This window comes from Cetorhinus maximus, chromosome 24 (genome assembly GCF_964194155.1).
Source record: "Cetorhinus maximus chromosome 24, sCetMax3.hap1.1, whole genome shotgun sequence".
Taxonomy (NCBI): domain Eukaryota; kingdom Metazoa; phylum Chordata; class Chondrichthyes; order Lamniformes; family Cetorhinidae; genus Cetorhinus; species Cetorhinus maximus.
In genome coordinates, this window is record NC_135902.1 from 32,631,927 (window position 1) to 32,653,054 (window position 21,128).

Here is a 21,128-nt window from a genome sequence, read left to right on the forward strand (position 1 = left end):
AATTCTTCCTCCTCCTCCTTGACTGTTGCTGAGCATAAAAACAGAACAGACAGCAAGAGGCCAGGTGCTTTCCACAGATGTGGTGAATGAAAAATTGGAAAGAAAGTCAACTTGGACTCATCCTTCACCTCCTTGTAGTTAGTTCCAAATGAGATTAGAGGAGTTCCATTCACAGTTCCTCAGATAATGAAGCATTTTATGCCCATATGCAGCAACATCCAGCTATCCTTCAAGCTTTGGTTGATAAGTGGTAAGTGATGTCTATCTTCAACAAGAGGGAACCTAACCACTTCCCCTGGGCATTCAGTGGCAGAACCATTGCCAAGTTCCCACCATTAAAATCGTGGGGGTTGCCATGAACCAGAAAATCAACTGAACTAGTGACATAAAAGGAGAGGACACTAAAACAGGTCAGAGGCTGGGTATTCTATGGCAAGTGACTCATCTCCTGACTCCACAAAGCCTCTCCGCTACCTACGAGCTGCAAGTCAGGAGTGCAATAGAATATTCTGTGCTTGCCTGGATGGGTGCAACTGAAACACTTAAGAAATTCAACATATCCAGGAAAAAACAGTCCACTCTTCTGTTACCAATGCATCCTAGCTTCAGTGTGTACTGCCTACAGGATGCATTGCAGCAACTCCACAAAGCTTCTTCAGCAGCACTTCTGAAACCTACAATTTCCACCACCTAGAAAGACAAGAGTGCAAGAGATTCCATTCCTGTGCCCCCCCCACCCCACCTACAATAGGTCTTGGACTCCAGGAATTACGAAAACTAAATACACACAACACTGGGTTTGGCTCAACCTCAGATTCATTTGTTTATTGAGCTTACAAAATTCCTCCAGTACAAACCCCAATACAGATTGACTGAAATTTACAAAATACCCCACAACACAAACCCCTCGACGATTTGACTGAAATTTATAATCACCCAGACAGCTGGTTGTTGCCAGTGTTGATTGTAGGCCTGGATCTGGAGATGACCGGTCTCCATCCTCCTTCTCCTGACTGCGGTACCTGCTCTCCAATGTTGTCCCCTTTTATGATGATTCATATCACAGGCACAGATCCTGTTACCATTCTGCTGAGTCGCCCAATGCTTAGCACCTCTTTAGCTTGATAAAAACAAAATACTGCGGATGCTGGAAATCTGAAACACCCCATTACCTTGGATTATTCCATGCCCTGGTCTAGACAGGGCTCTATTGACATAGCCAATTCTTCTGCTGTTTACACAACAGAAGACAATGTGATCCCCACCCCATGGTGAGGGATACCTGACTCCAAGGTTGACTGAGGTGAGAATGTTCCTTTCATTCCTGACAGAGACTAATTGTGCTCTCTGTTGCCCTGTGCCATTGTCCGTGATAATGGCTCCCTTAGTCTCTTGATGAGCCAAGAGTTTCGGTTAGCTCACCCTCTTGTGTGGTACAATTAATCCTTTAGTGTCTGTACAGTTTACCTGTGTTTGCTTTTGAGGCTCAGCTATTTTATATTTGTATAGCTCAGGGGGTCATGTCCTTCAAGAGCAGATGTACGGGAACACCACCAGTTCCATATTCCTCCTCATGTCATGCACCATCTTGACTAGGCATATATTGTCATATATAAAAACAAAAAGCTAAAAGCTACTGCGGATGCTGGAAATCCAAAACAAAACAAAAACAGAATTACCTGGAAAAACTCAGCAAGTCTGGCAGCATCGGCGGAGAAGAAATCAGTCAACGTTTCGAGCCTCCATGGCCCTTCGGCAGAACTGCAGCATAGTTTCAACAAGGGAGAAATATAAATTGGTTTAAGGTGGGTGGGGGGCGGGGGGGAAGAGACACATTGAGGGTGTGGTGTGAGCAGATAATCAAAAGATGTCAGAGACAAAAGGGTCAAAGAGGTGTTGAAGGTGGTGGTCTTTGTCTGAGAAAAGTGCTAATTAAGAATGGAATACAGGATATTCAAAGTACAGCTCTAGTGGGGGTGGGGTGGAAAGACTAAAGGTTTTAGTTTTAGATTTAAAAATAATGGAAATAGGTGGGGAAAGAAGAATCTATATAAATTATTGAAAAAAAAGCGGGTGGGGGGGGGAAAAGAAACGGGGTGGGGATGGGGGGAGGGGGAGTTTAAGATCTAAAGTTGTTGAATTCAATATTCAGCCCAGAGGGCTGTAAAGTGCCTAGTCGGAAGATGAGGTGCTGTTCCTCCAGTTTGCGTTGGGCTTCACTGGAACAATGCAGCAAGCCAAGGACAGACATGTTGGCAAGAGAACAGGGTGGAGTGTTAAAGTGGCAAGCGACAGGGAGGTTTGGGTCTTTCTTGCGGACAGACCTCAGGTGTTCCGCAAAATGGTCGCCCAGTTTGCGTTTGGTCTCTCCAATGTAGAGGATGTATTGTCATATGTTTGTCACTGGATCAAAATCCTGGTACTTAACAGCATTGCAGGAGCACCTTCATCAGACTTCAAAGGAGAAGGCTCAACACTACCTTCTCAAGGTAAACTAGGGATGGGCAAAAACACCAGCCTAACCAGCTATGCCCATATGCCACCTGTGACTGAATTTTTTTTTACAAGTAGCTGACGCATCCCATCAATGGTGCACAGCACCAGGAAATCGAGAAAGGGAATGGTAAATGAATGGTGACTAAAAAATTGAAGAAAAGAACAACAGAAGTGTTGTTATTAAAACTTCAAATACTAATTAATTTTACACAAAGCTATTAAGTTTTGATAGTTAAAAATAAGTTGTGGAGAGGAGGATTGCGTTTAGAGAGAGTATGCCTTACGATTTTGCAATAGACCATGACATGCTTAGTTGCTGCATCTAAATGAACATTGCTAAGGATTTCCATTTGCAAAGGTGAGAATTGAGGTCATTAATAAACTGCATAAATGTGAATCTAAATGCATCATGTGTATGGATTGCAAAACTATATACTTAGACAGAAATCACCATTATTGTCATGCACTTAATATAATAGGCTTGCACAGGAGCTGTCCGGGGAAATTGTGACTTTTATAAATCAGCAAGTTTAAAATAGAAAATGTCTCATCTGTATTGTCCAATCACTTTAACAGACTTTAGTCTCTACAATAATATAGAACAATGCAAGATTAATTTATGGTAAAAAAAATGAAGGTTATGTACATTCAAATTTGATTTGTGAGGAATGTCATTTTAATAATTTTGCTACCAAAGCCATTTAAATGTTACAAATTGTCAATGATTATGCAAAGTGCAGACTAGAGCATCTGTCTGGGCACCCCATGTACCAGGGCAAAGTCAAATTGTTTCCACTAACTTTACCAGGTTGCTTAGAAAAGTAGATGACAATAGTGTGTAAAATACCTCTCTCAAACAGTATCCTGCAATGTGAATTAACTAGTCTCACTCTCTTTCTGTTTTACTCGCTCACTTGTTCTTATTTCTTGTTTGTTGCTATCACTCTCAGGTTCCCTTTCTTTGCCCCTTGCTTCTTGGTATTAGGGGCTACCAGTGAAATATGAATTCAAAGCAGTTTTATTTTATTTCCAAGTGGGCATCAGTTCACAGCACAGGAAGATGTTTCAACACAAAACAACAGTCTGAGATAAGAGACCAATAATTGATCATGGAACTTGGATTGTCACTTAGATACAATGGAGAACCTTCCTTTGAGGTGGGATTGAAGTTCATTGCAAGGGGAACTGAGCATATATCGACAGTACAAACCCATTCTTGGAACACATTGCCCTTCAGCATAATACTGTCCCTGGGACCAAAGTGAAGACCAAAACCTCTTTTAGGACTGTCATTTCTCGTCTGTATAACTGACAAAATTACATGGGATGAATTTCAGTGTGTAATATTAGTTAATGAATGAATTAACATGAAACTACTTGTCTGCTGTTTTAACAGAGGCACGACTGCAATTGCTTAAATGCTTTCGTTAAACTAGGAGACGAGACAATTATAGATACCTGGGAAGCTCGTAACTAATTCATGGGCTCAAAGACTGGCTTAAACCACAGGATAAACCTCTTAGCAGTTTAATGAAAGTCTTCTGTAGATTATAGCTTATAACTATATTCAAATACCTTGTTATTTTACACAATTATATATCATAATTAATATACAATATTTTAGTTTTAAATGAGCTGCTGCAACCAGGCAGTGTTCTACAGAATGCACAGAATGCCTACAGCAAGATCCTGGGACTCTCACAAGCTGTTACAGTCCTTTCTGAAATAATTAATACAGGATTATTATTTCACATGACTGAATATAGACAATTCCAGGGTTCTTGGGTTTTTTTTTCTGGTCCACTGCAGGTTATGCAGTACATTATAGCTCACTCCAAGAGGATCCTATTAATTCCTGAATGTGATTTGTTTCATTGTTTAATCACAGGTAAACAATGCAACAGCAAGAATAATGACGAACAAAAAGACCCCCAATCAATATACAAATGGTAAGGTAATCAGCTGCTGACTTAATGAATCAGTTATTTCTATGGAGATTGTTTTTGAGATATCAATAGCAATGGTATATACAATTAAAGTGTGGCTTAAAAGCAATACTAAATAAGGAGCCTCCTCAATGAAAAGTTTAAATAAGGCCAAGTTTTCCCTATTGTATTGGTCACAGACTGCACAAGCAAATAGCGTTTACATATGGGGTAGACATAAAACAGGCTTTGTGGATTCTTTTTGTATTATTGATTTGAATTAATCAGGAAAGCACAGTAGGAATATGGATACTTGCTCGGAAGTGTGCAGAAGTTCAATTATTCCTTTCGCTGGATGAACTCAGAAAAAGCCTGTGATGCGAGGCAAGAGCTCCCTATTACATCAAATTAAACTTGAATATGCATACGTGTGCAAGGAAAATTTGCAGGTCCGAACAATAGATTAGTTTCCAGATAGGCAAATTAATAGGTTTTCAGTTTCAATTATACTATTTTAAACCTGCAAGAAGTAGTTGCAGCAGCAACCTAAACTGCACTACTCCAGGTCTTATATACTCTGACCGCCATAATTAAATATATCAGTGCTCAGCATCATCCAACTCAGAGCAGTGCATCCAAGCACCTGCAGAGATGTGGAAGATTAGATGGCAGAAGTATGTTTTGTTAGCAATCTTATTGAAGAAAATGAGAACATTGGTTGCAACAAAATAAGGGTCTCAGAATTTTTGTGTGTAGCCTCTAAAATCTTTAAGCAACCACTAAGAAACTGTCAGTGCCTTCTTAAAATTGTGACAGTAGCATCGAACAACCCTTTTCTCATGAGTTCAGAATGTGAGCTCATTTTCAAAAAGTCATTTTGAAAAGTAATACTTCATTTCCAGATATGGTTTCTACTGAGTTAAGCATCTCCAATGGAAATCTCTCTCAATATTAACTAACAAGTATTTGAGTTGAGCAATATGTTCTTCCAAAGGCAGTCTGTCGAACAAACAGTCTGTGCCCCTTCAATACATTGGGATCTGTTTGAATTGACATGGAGAATGCTCTCTTGCTGGGTGCTCCTGTGTGAGATTGATGCCTGTATAGGCAATGTCTTTTGCTTTGCAACATTGGGGTGTTTGAGTCCCTGCTGCAGCCTGTTATCAATGTGGGGAAATTGCCGAATCCTCAACAATGTAACTGGAGCTGGACGGAGCAGGTGTCACCCACAATCTACAGAGATCTAGAGGACCCAGTCATGCATTACACGGTCTTGCTGCTGAAGCAAGTCAGCATGGAGTAAGCCAAAATGAAATCAATGAAAAGGAGGCAGATTAAATGCTGATTTAATTATGCCTGATGTTAAGGGACTTTTCCATCTTTATAGTAGCCAGGCCCTCTGGCAAGAAATCATAAGCTGCAAACAAATTGTCCCTTCTTGAACTTGTGTTGCTGTTTCTTCCCAATAATTCTCATGAAAATGTACATCTTGTTTCTACTGCAATACTTGAAGATTGGAGTACAAGATGCTGTTAAAATTTATTTGTATTTTCTACTCAAAAGTATGGCAATTGTGCTCTGGGAGATATTTTAGCGGATGTATCTAAAATCCCCCTCTACACTACTTCATTGCAGGCAACAACCTGTTTAAAATGAATGGGTTAAATCTACCACTAGAGTGGTGGAGTAGAAAGAGAATGCATTAAGTGTTTGCACATTAGTATCCCATGGTGTAATTTTAGGATCCAAAAATGGTTCTTAAATAGTTGGGAAATTAGATCAATTGTCCAGGTTTTCTTTATAATAATATAAAGACATTTTAAAAACTGAGATTTTTTTTTCTACATTGGATGTTAATAATTGTTTAAGTGAATTTTTAAAGAGGAAGAAGGTTGAAGTGTATTAAACAGATTCAGCTCCAATTAATTAAGAAAAATATTCAGACTTTGAAGTAAGAAGATTCCAGATCTGGACCCTCCAAATCGGAATTTATTTTATACATATATTATGTATACATATACAGGAGTGATGTTTCCTGAATCAACAAGAGCTCTGGACCTTGCAACCACTGAACTCATACACTTCAAACACTTTGTCCTTCCACTTGCACCCCTATATAATTAGAAAACTTTTAGATATATGCAGCCACCAGTGTTAGCCAGTGTCAAGGTGATCTTTGAACAGGAGAGGTTAAAAATATACAGAGGACATTTTCCTCTTCTAATTATTGTTTATTAATAGCATGAAATAAACTAAAACACTTTTTTCTTAGTTAATTGAAATAAGGCCAGTCTGGGATTGGGACTTCAGATTTGCTGCATGGCCCTGGGTAGGTCCATTATTTTTTTTTTCAAATCAAACAACTTGCGAATAGAATGTCAATGGCTGAATGTCAAGGTTTTCACTTACATGTTGGTAAGTTAACAGCTACCTTTTTGTTTATTTTATTGTCGTAAACTAGTAGGAAGAATTGACAGCATCATGAAGACAACGTTCTCATAGTAATATGATTAACTTTATCGTAGTGTAGGAAAAAAATGTCAATTTGCAAATTCAAGGCCCATATCTAAAATTTTAGTCTCTTTATTTTGATTATAAGTTAAATTTGCAATGGCAGGAAATGGTGCTGTTGACAGCAGAATGTCGATTTTTGACAGAGAATTTCATCTTAACCAAGAACTTTTGTTAAATGGGGTTGAGTTTAAATTAAACCAAACAATAATTACCAACTAAAACTAAAGATTGGCTTAATTTTGCCTAGGTTGTTATATTGAGAAAGGTCAGCCGAAAGAATAGATTCATAAAAAGTCTACATTTCATTGAATGGTTAGGGTTTGCACATCAAGTCAAATAATTAGAATCAAAAGTGTAGTTGTCTGGTTGGATGTAACATAACAGGGCAGTTAAACTGTTTCAGACTGTAGTTAAAACAGCAAACTTTCATCGGTTTAAGCATTGTAACAAACAATAGTCACTTCTTTTGTTTCTCATTATGAAACTAAGTTTCCTTTGTACTTGGATTTTAATTGAAAATCGTGTGGACATTATATTGCATACCATTGTGTCTACTCGGGGAGTTGAAATCCATCTGTAAATTAACAACTTGATTAAAATAACACACACAGGAATTTAATACCAATGTGTTAGCCAGTGCATGAAAAATAGTGCACAGAGGAACTTAAATATACATGTTAGGAAATGTGACCATATACACTTTATTTCACCAGTGAGATCATGTTAGGAAAGGTTTTCTTTACAAATACAAGTTTCCTAACAACTGTTTGATTATACAATGTATGGTTTAAAAATGTTTTTTTTTTAAGTTGGTTACATTTAGTTTTCAAAGAGAATTTTGCCTGCACTTAGAGCCTATAATTTATTGGAATGTCAGCCTGGATTTTCTAATCAACATTATTTTCAATGCATTGACATTGCCCTCAATTGCAAAATCTAGGCTGTCAAGTCACAGCTTGCTCTTAAAAAAATAATAAATACTTGGGGTTTTTGTTTGTGGTTAATTTAAAATGTGATTTTTTTTTGTTAAATAAAGGCTATTCCTTTTTACACTTACCACTGTTAAAAAGGAGGGGGGAGAAGATTTACTCTGCGTTCTATTTGTGAAGGAGGGATTTATGATTTTGCTCTGGGGTCAGATTGACAACATGTAAATCAACAGGAACTGGAGAGCACAACCAGGCAATAGGTCATATATTAAGCACTGAAATAAGTTTGTTATTTACTAGCTCTTAAATAGCTATGTTTATCCACGTGTGTCGTACAAATATTGTTTTATGCCAAGTAATCTTCCTGCATTTGTTTGCATTCTTTTATCTTGTCATTGGAGTCTCCTGTTAAACTAACCCTTTTGACTACATGGATGCATAAATAATATATACTAATAAATAAATACAAGTGTGAATTTAAAACACTGCTGTAATTACCGGTCCATTGTGTACGAAAGTGACTCTTAAGCTGCGAGTGAAGATGAGTGCAAAGCACTTGAGTTAGCTATGATGAATGAAGTTTGCTGTTGCAAAGCTGTTTCACATCAGACCTGTCTCTTCTTTCAGGCTGGAAATTAAATCCAGTCGTCGGAGCTGTCTATGGCCCAGAGTTTTATGCAGGTAAATAATTTTACAAGTCAGAAAATAAGTGAAAGCAATAAAGAAACCTGCAGGATAGCAGTACGTAAAGGGGAAACAGAATGATTGAAATGAAAGCAGGTGACAGAAAGAGCTCATTTTTCATTTTTATTTCCTTTTCCTGATGCTGTACCAAATCATCTTTAATGGATACTGCCTTCGTTTCAAAGCAAGGCAGTCTGTCGAGCTCACTTGATTAATTTACCACAAATCTTTTCTCTCCCCTAACCATAGCACTGCAGTTTGCCAAGTCTAAACGCTACCATATGTTTTGTATTCCCTGGAGAGGCAGTAAATAGCCGTCTTTGCCTGGCCACATTCCTTGGCTATATTCACAAATAATTATCGAAGGATTTAATATACTTTCAAAAGGAATAAACTGGATAGACAGTAATTAATCACTGTTTATCAACAGGCTCTCTATACTGGAGTTCAGTGCTATCAGTCACTGTAAATCCAGTACAGATGACAAGCGAGTCTCCCTCCATTCATCCCCTGGCTTAGTTTTATTATAGTCAAATCTGCTTCACCACAATGACAAATGGAGCCGTAACCTGTTTAAAGAGACTCTATTCCTTTCCTGCTGCCATGCATAGTCCAATTTTCTGCCCAATATTTTACATAAATATCTTGTTTTGCTTACTGAAGCCTTCTCACAGTTAGAAATTGATTTAAAAACTCTTGAGTGCAGCTTTTAAACCTGCTGCAACCAGCATCCAATGATCTCCTTGTCGATTTCCAGGCAGTTCCATGAATTCAAAATGAAGCAGCAAGTGATCACAGCTTACTGGGAGTGCTTTGAAACCAGGACTATCAGAAAGCAGTAATGTTTAAATTATATTTAACCCTTATCCAGCAGTATAAATATGAGACCTGCTGAGTGGAAAATATGGATTAAAGAGTAGGCTAGTCTCTTTTTCAATCACTTTACTCCACTCTTGTAATAATTCCTTATAAAAAGTTAAGAAGAAAAGTATCTGAAAATCAAGCAAACTGACTCAATAGAGGATAATCCCTTCCTTTTTAACGGTCATCAGGACAGTAGGTAAAAGTCCTTAAAAGACTGTTGTAAATTTAAAGCCAGTGTCTTGTACTTGCTTAACTGTTTTTAATGTGATATATCAGTGGGAGGCAACCTCTCTGTCAAAGTGTGCCAAAGTGCCGTACATTGTGAGCTTTTCACAGCAACTGTCAATTTTAGGAACTCTTAATTTGTGTACTCTTGTTACTGACCTATTTCTATCATATTTCGGTTAGCCAAAACTCGGGTGAAGATCAGTGGACAATATCTCCTCAGTATGGATTTCCACTTTTAATTCTCTGGTCTTGTGAGTCACAGTGTGCACCACTTCAAGACATTTTGGTGTGAATCGCAGCTATATAATAAATATGAGTTTATTTTTTTAAAAGAGCAAGTATTCAGGACAGGTGGGTTTCCATAACCTGCCACCCAGGCCATGGCCTGAAATATCAGTAACTCAGGGTAAGAGTTGGTCTAGTTGTTCTAGAGTGGTCTAGAGTGTGGTCTAATTGTTCTAGAGTGTGGCAACATTGGGAATGCATTCCTAAAGTTTTCCTCTCACCAACATTTCTTGGGAATCATAAAAACACTTAGTTTTGCTAGAAATATCTACCTGAGGAAATCTTCAATGCATTTTTAATGTAAATTCAGGAATCAGAGAAATTCAGCACCCATGGATCTCACTTCTGCCAACCAATATTTCAAGAGATAAATATTCTAAAACTTATGCAAAGAGCTTTTTTCTCACCGGTTTTCTCCCCTCACCTCTTCTGAAGATATTGATTGATTGTCTGGGATTTCGGTCCACGATATCCTCTATTACCCCACTCAAGCTGTGACACATGGGGTGAGTTTTGACTGATCCTGTCTTAGTTTTAATTGGCACCAAGTCCCATTCCTTTATCACCCCTGTGCTCACTGACCTACATTGTCTCTTGGTCCAGCAGCATTTTGGTTTTAAAATTCTCATCCTTGTTTTGAAATCCCTCCATGGGCTCACTCCCCCCGTGCCTCCCCCACCTTATCTTTGTAATCACCTGCAGGCCCACAACCCTTTGAGATATCTGCATTTATCCAACTCTGGCCTCTTGAGCATCTCCAATTTTAATTGCTCCACCATTAGTGGCTGTGCTGTGTCTTCTATTGACCAGGCCCTAAGCACAATTCCCTCCTTATACCTCACTGTCTCTCAACCTTGCTTTCCTCCTTTAAGACACTCCTTGAAACCTACTTCTCTGACTGTAACGTGGTGTCATGTTTTGTAATGCTCCTGTGAAGTGCCTTGGGATGTTTCATACATTAAAGATGCTATATAAATATAAGCTGTTATAGGTTGATGTCCACATTTAATCGCTTCCAGCAGGGCTTGGTGACAGAGTCGCAAGTGAAAATGGCCTTTGCGGTTATTCTTTTTGCTTGCCTTCTCTCCTGAAGACATTCATTCCTTTCTGGGATAAGGGTACACGGCTGCAATTTGCCCTTCAGTGGGCAATGGGCGGAATCGTCCATTCCTATTGACAGTGGGCCTCATGGGGGGCATGAGTGGACAACATGGCGAGAAGGCCAAAAATCAGTTTTACGCCGTCGTGAAACCAGTTTGCGACTGTCCACTGCAGCCGTCAATGACGGACCACATTTCCCGCCTCCGCACGTCAGGAACCTAATTTCAATATTTTAGCATCTCATTATAAGCGTTGCTCGTCGGAATCATCCCGCCACGCTGGGTCAGCCTGGTCACACCGATGTGTTTCACAACTGTACACGAGTGAGGTGTGCCTGGTGAGCTGCACTTCGCTTGGGACTTTGAGGTTTGTGTGCCTATCTTGCTTCGGGCAGCACTCGCTGTCATCAGCGCCAGGCTTCGCAGGCAGCACCACATCGCTTTTAGCAGGGGCTCAGGGGCAGGTGCTGTAAGGGGGGGGTGGTTTTTCAGTGACTGCAGGGCTAGGGTTTGCTTGGCGAAGGGGGAGAAGAGGCCTCAGGCAAGGGAAGAGGCTGCAGGGCGAGGGCTGTACTCGGGAAGGGAGTATCCCAGGGTGTGTGTGGGGCACATGTTGATCTGTGCAAGTGGCTTCAAAATGGAGAGCGCGGAGGAGGCAGTCTCCAAAGGAGATGAGGTCAGATGGAGATGTGAGGGTGTGTGTGAGAGAGAGTGAATGATGTCCCTTGAGGTGGCAGTGAGTGAGATGCCAGTGAATGTGTGATGGCCTTTTGAGTGTGTGAGTTTAGAGTGATGAGATGGTTGCCTTACCCTGGTGGCACGGATGAGATCATTCATCCTCTTTCTGCACTGGTTGGCACTGACCACCACTGCCACCCCTTCCCAAGCTAGAGTGGTGAGATTGCTGGACTTCCTGCGGCCAGAGTAGGGGTGCAGGACATCACAGCGGGCCTCCAAAAGGCATTCCTGTGATGGGTCACCGATCTCTTCTTGGCTTTCAGGGCCATGTCTTCACCGGAGCAATCCTGGTCTGCAAGCACTGAGAACCATGTGTGCGGCTGCAGTTTAGATATGACACGGGGAATGAGGAAACAGTGAGGGAACCGTGTGGTGGGCGATTCACAGGCCACCCACCAGCGAGATGACATATTTCCTGTGGCTACATAATTAATAAGGTGGGAAAGGGGAAATAATGGTGTGAAAACCCGCCATTGTGGCCGGTGGATAAAACATCTTTTTCACACCCTCTACCATACTTAGAGCAAATCTGGGACGATTCTGCCGAATAAAGACAGTCTTCATATGGGAGTCTTGACAGTAAGTGACACTTAGGCTGGTCATCCAAAACTTAGCACAATAATTCAACAGAGGTCACTGGGTAACAGTCGAGAGAATCTGGTGAACTTACCCCCCTTGACCCAGGGGTAGTGAGGCCAGTTGCACCACCACCATCCTGGGCAACATATCCTCTAATTGTGCTTTGGAGTGCGCTGACAGTTTGTTGAAGTGCACAGCCCCTTTAAACATTTTTATGCAGCCACTTAAAGGGGCCAACTTATGCGCAGGTGCAGCCGGTCCAGGTGCTTTTGGGTTGTTGGATGGCCATGTAGCTTACAGAGAACTTTGACCCAAATTGAGGACAACTTAATGCAGCATAGTCCAATGTTTGAACATTTACTGATATACATTGCTCAGCTATGCAATGGCTGAACTTGCTAAACCATTGAGGGATTTGCATTATTGAAAGATTAACAAAATATTTGGAGTGATTTAGGTGCAGTGTATTCCCAGTCAATTAGCCCAGCTAATAGATGATATGTTACAAGTGCATTGCAGAGCATGTCTTTCTGTTATACTGATGTCAGCCATCTTACATAGAACAATACCAGATCAAATGTGTGACTGATTCGGAGGGAAGATGATTAATCCACTATTTAATCTTCTGTTGATTAGCATTTTAATTGAATAATCAGTACAGCTGTGATAGCTCATTCACTTGTTATTCGTTGCAGTGATGTAATTGTGATTGAGAGTGTTCCCTTCCGTATAATTTCTACACTGAATATAGATAATCCAAACTGTGAATGAAAATGTCTGCAACAATAAGTCCCCAACAATAGGATAGAGTGTAGGGCTGAAACGCCCTGGCATTGTAGTACAGCGACTAATGGTGTTGTTTGGCATCTGTCCAGATAATTCAGCTACACTGACTAATATTACCTTTGTTGCACAGGCTAGAATGTACAAGCTGCAAGCGCTAATTTCTCTGGGTTTCTCCAAAACAGGAAGCACCACTTGCACATTTGCATACATGTAAATTACATACAGGCTTGTGCACACAGTCGTGCTCTGAGCGTGGAAGTCAGAATGCCCCATATGTGTAGTTAGTATCCAGGCAGCACTTTTTAAAAATTCATTCATGGGATGTGGGCATTGCTGGCTGGGCCAGCATTTATTGCCCATCCCTAATTGCCTTTGAGAACGTGGTGGTGAGCTGCCTTCTTGAACCACTGCAGTTTATGTGGTGTAGGTACACCCACAGTACAGTTAGGATTTTGACCCAGCGACTGAAGGAACGGTGATATATTTCCAAGTCATATTGGTGAGCGACTTGGAGGGGAACTTCCAGGTGGTGGTGTTCCCATGTGTCTGCTATATTTATCTACCAACGCAGGAAATATAATCCATGATTGATGTGAACAACATGATATCTGTGGTCAAGATGTGTGTTGGATTCTGAGTGGTCAGCTCCTTATGTTAGGCTGGAATTGAGACAGCATTATGCCACCTCTCGATGATTGCTGCAGGAGACAATGCAGTTAGGATCACTTTGATTTTGGCTCTGCACTGAAATTTCCATGGCACATTTAGACTGCTATGATTGGTATAAATGTCCTCCTGTAACAAGCTTTAAGCATTGTTAGGAAAAGGAATGATGGTCACTGAGCACTAAGGTTAGTGTCATGGGCATGTCCCTTTCTCAGCTTTTACATTTTCAAAGCTGGCCAATTCACTAATTCACAGTGTCAACAATGATTGTTTTTATTCCCAGAGAAAAGCTGTACTACTCATTACAGGCTTGATTATGCCAGGTTTCTGCTGTTTCCACAAGGCTTCATAAGGAATAGAACTTCCCTCCACATTTACAAAGCAAATAATGGCCAGAGGCATTAACCTAACCAGCTAGGTGTCTCCACTCCTCAGACCGCAGTGGGATCCAGTGTAGAGGTGGTAGCCAACCTGCTGATTGAAAAGTTGGTATCCTGGTTTCCGTATAGGTATGAGATAATTATCACATGCCTATACGGAAACCAGGATACCAACTTTTCAATCAGCAGGTTGGCTATCACCTCTACACTCAGGGGGCTGAGAGAAAAGTTGCAGGCTTGAACATGGAAGTGTGCCTGGAAATACCAACGGCAAATTTCCCACTGGCACAGGGCAAGCAGATGCCAAACAGGAGCTGGTAGTGGTACTTGAACTCCTTGCTAAAACATGCCATCATATTGACGCCACAAACTCTGACAATGTCAGTCCCGAAGTGGACAGGCATTTGTGATTTCTATGTAACTGCCAGAATCATGACCTGAAGATTTCCAAAGCCAGTGCCTTGGCTCAGTGGTGGCACTCCTGGCCCAGAGTCAAAAAGATCAAGCCGCTAGGAATTAAGCGCATAAACCCAGACCATTCATTGCAATGCTAAGGGAGTGCTCCACTGACAGAGGTGCAGTCTTCCATTTGGCATGTAAAAGGCTGCATCTTCCCTCTCAGATGGAGACAAAAGATCCCAGGCACTAATTCTCCTGGTGCCGTGGCCAACATATATCCCTCAACCAATATCACTAAAACTGAGATTATCTGGTTGTTTATTTAATTGCTGACTACTGAATCTTGCTTTTAGCAAACTTACTGCAGCATTCCCCTGCATTACAACAGTGGCTACACATCAAAACCCTTGCGATTCATTGGCTGTAAGGCACTATGGGACATCCTGAGGTGATGCAAGGTCCCATTTAAATGCAAGATTTTAACACAAAGTCAGACATATGAGGGAAGTGGCTGAAAGCAGGGGAGAAAATAGCTGGGAGGAGGTAGTACAAGGCAGAGCTATCTGGGGAATCCTGGGAGCATTACTTTGAGTAGTTAATGCATTAGGTGTAGCTGGTGCCTGCTTGTAAGAAGAATTTGGAATGGAAAATCAAAGAAGGCAGCGATGAGAATTTAAAGCGCTCATCTTATCAGCTGACTGAAGGAGTTATGCAAATTCTGTGAATCAAGGAAGGCTGGAAACAAAATTTGCTGGTACAAGTGAGTCAGTTCCCGCAGGATGTGTATATGGAATTATTCACGTGTGAAATGTTTCACTCTGTTTAAATTGCTTTTAATCTACATGACTGTATTGCAGAAATAGTTTTGACTTTGTGTAGCCAGTTAGAAGTTTCCAGAAACCAATGCGTTAAAATGGATTTAGCGTTCGGATCAGTTAGCCCAGCTCATGCAAGCTGAGCTCTAAGCAACATGTTCACTGAAAAATACACTGGCACGTAAATCCAAATCCGACACAAGGGGCGATAGTTAATGGAGGTGACGGGAATTGCCCGCCAGCTAGAGACCAGCGAGAGCCACACGTCGCCTCTTTTAGGGAAAGCCTGTCGCATTTTGTGCCACGCAGGCCCTTAAACTGGGCAATGGCGGGCCTTCCTCTGGATCAAGGACCCCAGGGCTCCAAGTCTTGCCCGCCAAGAGCTGCTGGCCAATCAGAGGCTGGCAGCTCTATTGCATGACAATGCTACCCGGGAGGCGGTGGCTGCTGCCGGTATAACACCCACCCGAGGCCCAGGATCCATCGCTGGAACCCAGGCCATATGTGCGTGATGGCAGGAGGGTGGGGTGGATTAATGGGGGAGGGGAGTTGGCAGCAAGGGCAGGGATGTGGCTCTCAGCAGGCCCCCACTTTGCAATGCCAGGTCCCTTGATCAGGCACTGAGGGACCCCACCCTGGGAACCCGCTGGCAGCTTCTCATGGATTTGCTGGTCGTGCTGCTCTCTAACCCAGCTGTGACAGATGAGGCCCTTTAGTGGGCATTAACTGTTCATTTAAGGGCTTCCATTGGCGGTAGGGTGGAAGGCTGCCCATGGGCCTTCCTGCCACACATTTCATCGGGGTGGAGGTGGATTGGCAGTGGGGACCCCACCCGCCATCTTCCCCCCTGATTAAATACCCCCTCCACCACCAAACCCAGCATGGAAGAAGGCATTAAATTCCACCCAAAATTACTAATGGCAACTTTTAACCAATACTAGGAAATGATTGATTCCTTAAGTGATTCTAATATTAAATACTAAATATATACCAGCAGTGTCCAATTTCTGCTTCTCTCCCACCAGTGATATTCACCAGACAAAAAAAAGGGGTTCTCAACATTTGCGTAAGAAACCGATTAAAGTCAACAGCTATGTAAAGCAACCGCATGCACTGACCAAATGTACTGAAACTCCGAGGAGCACATTCCCGAGCATGTTATCCGGTGGAATTTGCAATTAGCTGAAAATAGAATAATTATTTTTCTGCATTTTAGATGGTTACTTTCTTATAGATACCCTTACAGCATATTTTACTCCATCTCAGAACACACAGTCGAATGGTCTCAGTAGGGTTGATGAACTTTTCACATCTGTAAATATGGCATCAGGAATATACATTATAGGTTAACTTTTAAAAGGAGAGAATTTAATGGTCCAGATACATGAATCTTTAAACATGGAAGACCATATAAACCTGTTAAAAAAAAAAGGGCAAATGGGGATTCGAAGTTTTACAAATAGAGGCAGAGAATGCAAAAGCAAAGAAGTAATGGTCAACCCATATACGTCATTAGCTAAAATACTCGAATAAAAATTCACTACAATCCATTTTGTGGCTCATAACTGGTGGCCCAGTTCCTGGGATGCAGGGGGGAGCGGTAGCACTGATCAAAGGCCTGGAGCATCCATCAAAGGTGCTCGATTAAGAGCTGGCAGGTGCTCCCCTGATCTTCCTTGCTCTACAGGAAGGTAAGTTGCGCTCCCACCAAAACCAGCGCTAAATTTGCCGAGGGGACACAGGTGCTTGGCCATTCATTAGCATATTAAGGGACCTAATGCTTGTTTATAGCAGTTTCCAGGAAGTCTGAAAATAATCCAAGGAACAGGGCATCACTCTCCAAAATTGATCATCTTTGCCCCTAATTTCTGGACTGGTTTCTACCCCACTGTGTCCAGTTTTATGTGCCCTACTTGAAGAAGGATTTCAAAGGAAAAGGTACAGAAGATAATTATGAGTATAATGCCCAGAAGACATGAAGGGAAAAAAATATATATATCTGTATCATCCTTGCTACTTTATAAAATTATTAGGCTTTACACTGACTGAAGCCTGACTAGCTACAACTCTCACAAAAGCAATTTCTAGCCTTCAGAAAACAGCAAGGACCTTGTTATCTCCAAAGACGTGCTAATGCCTCCTGTAACTGCAGAAATCAAATTCCAAGGAAATGCACAAAGACCTTCTGCATTTCTAAGGCAGAGCCCTGGCCAACAGAGACGATACATTTGCAAGGACAAGAGGGCCCTGAAACTGCTAAAACTTAATAATGGATGCAGCATGACCTATCTGGAGAATCCAGACCAGGAATGTACGAATATATGCAAATGGAGCAGGGATAGGCCATTCAGCCTACATATACATCCTTTGCCAAGAGGAAGAAGCAGGAGTTATGTCACATGACATCACCCCCAAGCTGCTAGAACTGAATCCAGGCAATCTGCCATCTTCCATCAACAGAGCAGCAACGGAACCTAAGCTCTGCCCAGGTTTAAATTGCCTGGCCCTCATCTACCCTGTTTCTACTGGAACCTCTGGACTTTGGTACCAGTGCCCACAGCAAGACTGATTCATCTCTACATACTTTTCCTATCTTGGAAGTCATGGCTATTGGAAAAGTGGATCACCTCGGGATGTAACTTCTGAGCCCCCCAGCATCAGATTGAGCGGGTACCCCAAAGATACGCTGGGGAACCCCTCTCAGAACTTCAAAGGTCAGGGTTTGCACAATAATTGCCCAGAAGTACAAACTTCCTCTGGGCAACTGCCCTGCTCTGGAAACCATCCGAATTTAAATCGCAAACTTCAGATGGTTCCGATTGTGTTACACAAATAGTTACTCAGAAAAAGTCTGAAGAATTAAAACCTCTTCAAACTTCTGGGTAACTATTGTAAAGACATAGTCCGATCCCAAACCCCCCCCACCACCCTCCACCCCCTAAATCCTACCTACTTACCTTCTCCCTGGCCTGTCAATTTCAATCGGACCTTTAAACTTACCTGGTTTATGGCAGCTAGTGCCGTAAACACGGGGGCATGTCCTCCTTCAATCCAACAGAGCTGGACTGCGATGCTGGGCCTCGGAGACTGCTAAGCTGCCTGCATCTCACCGGCCTGAGTCGGAAGGTCGGGTGAGACAGGCACAGAATAGCAATCTGACACTGATTGCAACTCCAAGGAAGTTATGGTCCCATATATCAGTTTCAGCTGGCTAACCTCTCTAAAGGAATACACTATTGGACTTTTGATTCTGGTTTGGACTCACGTGAGTCCATTAATTTTTATTTTGTCTGTGGTCTTTGCCCTGTATCTCTTTCTTTCCCTTATCCCTCTTTTATTGTGTGAATGTACCTTTGAGTGTGTGTAAAATAAACTAACCCTCTGATTTTCCCCTATCTCGAGTTTGCTTTGAGGTTATTAATAGAGGATTGTATCACAGGGAAAACATTATAAAGGAGGAGATCAAAAACACCTTTCTGTTTACGGATGTGTGGTGAGAGGAAAAGTCAGGGCAGTTAAAATTAATCCATCCTTCTGCCGTATTAGAAATTGGGAGCTCAAGTCCGGGAAATATTCAATTTGAATTTGACCAGAGTCCAAGTTAAGGGACAAACCAAACTTGATATAAAAGAGCCACAGTTAGAAGTTAAGAGGAAAACTCGGTGACTAGAACAAATTTTAAAACACAAGTAACTTACCACAGCAAATTCCTTTTCCCTAACACAAAGGAAATGGAAATGTTTGATGCCCAGATGCTTGTTCAGCAAGGCAATTTAAATGGTGAAATTTTGGTGGCTCTTATCACAAAACAATTGAAAGCTGTAGCTGGGGACACACAGTTAAAATTGCCCAGCAAAATCAAAAGAAATGAACTGACCCAGTCATCGGTAGAACATTTAGATCTCACATTACCGGTCGAGCAGTCAGATGAAGAGCTCAGTCATGACTCTGAATCTCCTCCCCTAGCCAGTCTCGAGCTGGAAAAGCTTAAATTGCAGCCAGAATTTCAGGAGAGGTAGAGAGAGAGAGAGAGAGGTAGAGAGAGAGGTAGAGAGAGAGAGAGAGGCAGAGAGAGAGAGAGGTAGAGAGAGAGAGAGCAGCCCAGGAAAAAGAGAGGGAAAGTGAATGAGAGGGACCAAAGGAACAGGAAAGGGGAAGAAATTTCCAACTGCAAAAATTGGAAGTGGAGTTAGCAGCTCCAAGGGAGAGAGAGGCCAGACAATTGGAAGAGACAAAGGAAAATCTCTCTCTACACAGCAGCACCTCTTATCCCCCTAACCCGGAACGACCCTGAGTCCCTCAAGTATGTGAGATTCCTTCCCAAATGTGAAGAGGGTGATGTGGAGTTATTTTTTTTACTGCCTTCAAGAAAATAGCAGGACAGCTAAAATGGCCGTCTGATATCCGGAGATTTTTAATTCAAGGGAAGCTTTGAGAGCCCATGAGGTCTATTCCATGCTGCGTGCCGATGTGTCCTGATTTATGAGCAAACCAAGGCAGCCATCCTCGGTACCTAGTTAGTCCCAGAGGAATATCACCAACAATTCCAGAATGCTCATAAGAAGCCAACCCAAACCCACATCGAGTTCGAACAGCTGAGGCAAATAGCCTTCGACCGATGGGTAAGATCACTAAGAATCCCACACATCTATGGAGGGTTTTTTTTTATTCATTCATGGGATGTGGGCATCACTGGCTGGGCCAGCATTTATTGCCCATCCCTAATTGCCTTTGAGAAGGTGACGGTTAGCTGCCTTCTTGAACTGCTGCAGTCCATGTGGTGTAGGTACACCCAAGGTGCTTTTAGGGAGGGAGTTCCAGGATTTTGACCCAGCGACAGTGAAGGAACGGCGATATATTTCCAAGACAGGTTGGTGAGTGGCTTGGAGGAGAACTTCCAGGTGGTGGTTTTCCCATCTATCTGTTGCCCTTGTCCTTCTAGATGGTAGAGATCATGGGTTTGGAAGGTGCTGTATAAGGAGCCTTGATGAGTTCCTGCACTGCATCTTGTAGATGGTACATACTGCTGCTACTGTGTGTCGGAGGTGGAGGGAGTGAATGTTCGTGAATGTGGTGCTAATCGAGTGGGCTGCTTTGTCTTGGATGGTGTCAAGCTTCTTGAGTGTTGTGGGAGCTGCACTCATCCAGGCAAGTGGGGAGTTTCCATCACACTCCTGACTTGTGCCTTGTACATGGTGGACAGGCTTTGGGGAGTCAGGAGGTGATTTACTCACCACAGGATTTCTAGTCTCTGACCTTCTCTTGTAGCCGCAGTGTTTATATGGCTAGTCCAGTTCAGTTTCTGGTCATTGGCAACCCTTAGGAAGTTGATAGTGGAGGATTCAGCAACGGTAATGCCATTGAATATGAAGGGGCGATGGTTAGGTTGTCTCTTGTTGGTGATGGTCATTGTCTGGCACTTGTGTGGCGCAAATGGTACTCATTACTTATCAGCCCAAGCCTGGATATTGTCCAGGTCATGCTGCATTAGAGGAATTCAAAAATTGCCTACCCTCCTACCTGTGAATATAGCTAGAGGAGCAGAGAATCCTCACAGCTAGGGATGCAGCCATCAGAGCAGACAGTTATGATTGCACCTATAGGCCTGTAAACTCAGGCAGATCCTTTCCAAACCATACCCATGAGCATTGGAAAGATAAACAGGGCGACCTAGATAGGAAAGGCCCCCCATCTAGAAAAGAAAACACAAAAGAGGGTGCGAGAAGCCCCCCTACAGCCC

General features: G+C 42.1%; 1 protein-coding gene across 1 annotated transcript in view; it reads left to right on the top strand.

The window, feature by feature from the left end:
• Positions 1-21,128, top strand: part of rbfox3a (RNA binding fox-1 homolog 3a) — a 440,178-nt gene that overhangs the window by 360,529 nt on the left and 58,521 nt on the right. Inside the window, exons 6-7 of the mRNA XM_078570955.1 lie at positions 4,385-4,445; positions 8,492-8,545. Of these exons, the coding sequence (XP_078427081.1) occupies positions 4,385-4,445; positions 8,492-8,545 (115 nt within the window). The remainder of the gene's footprint in view (positions 1-4,384; positions 4,446-8,491; positions 8,546-21,128) is intronic.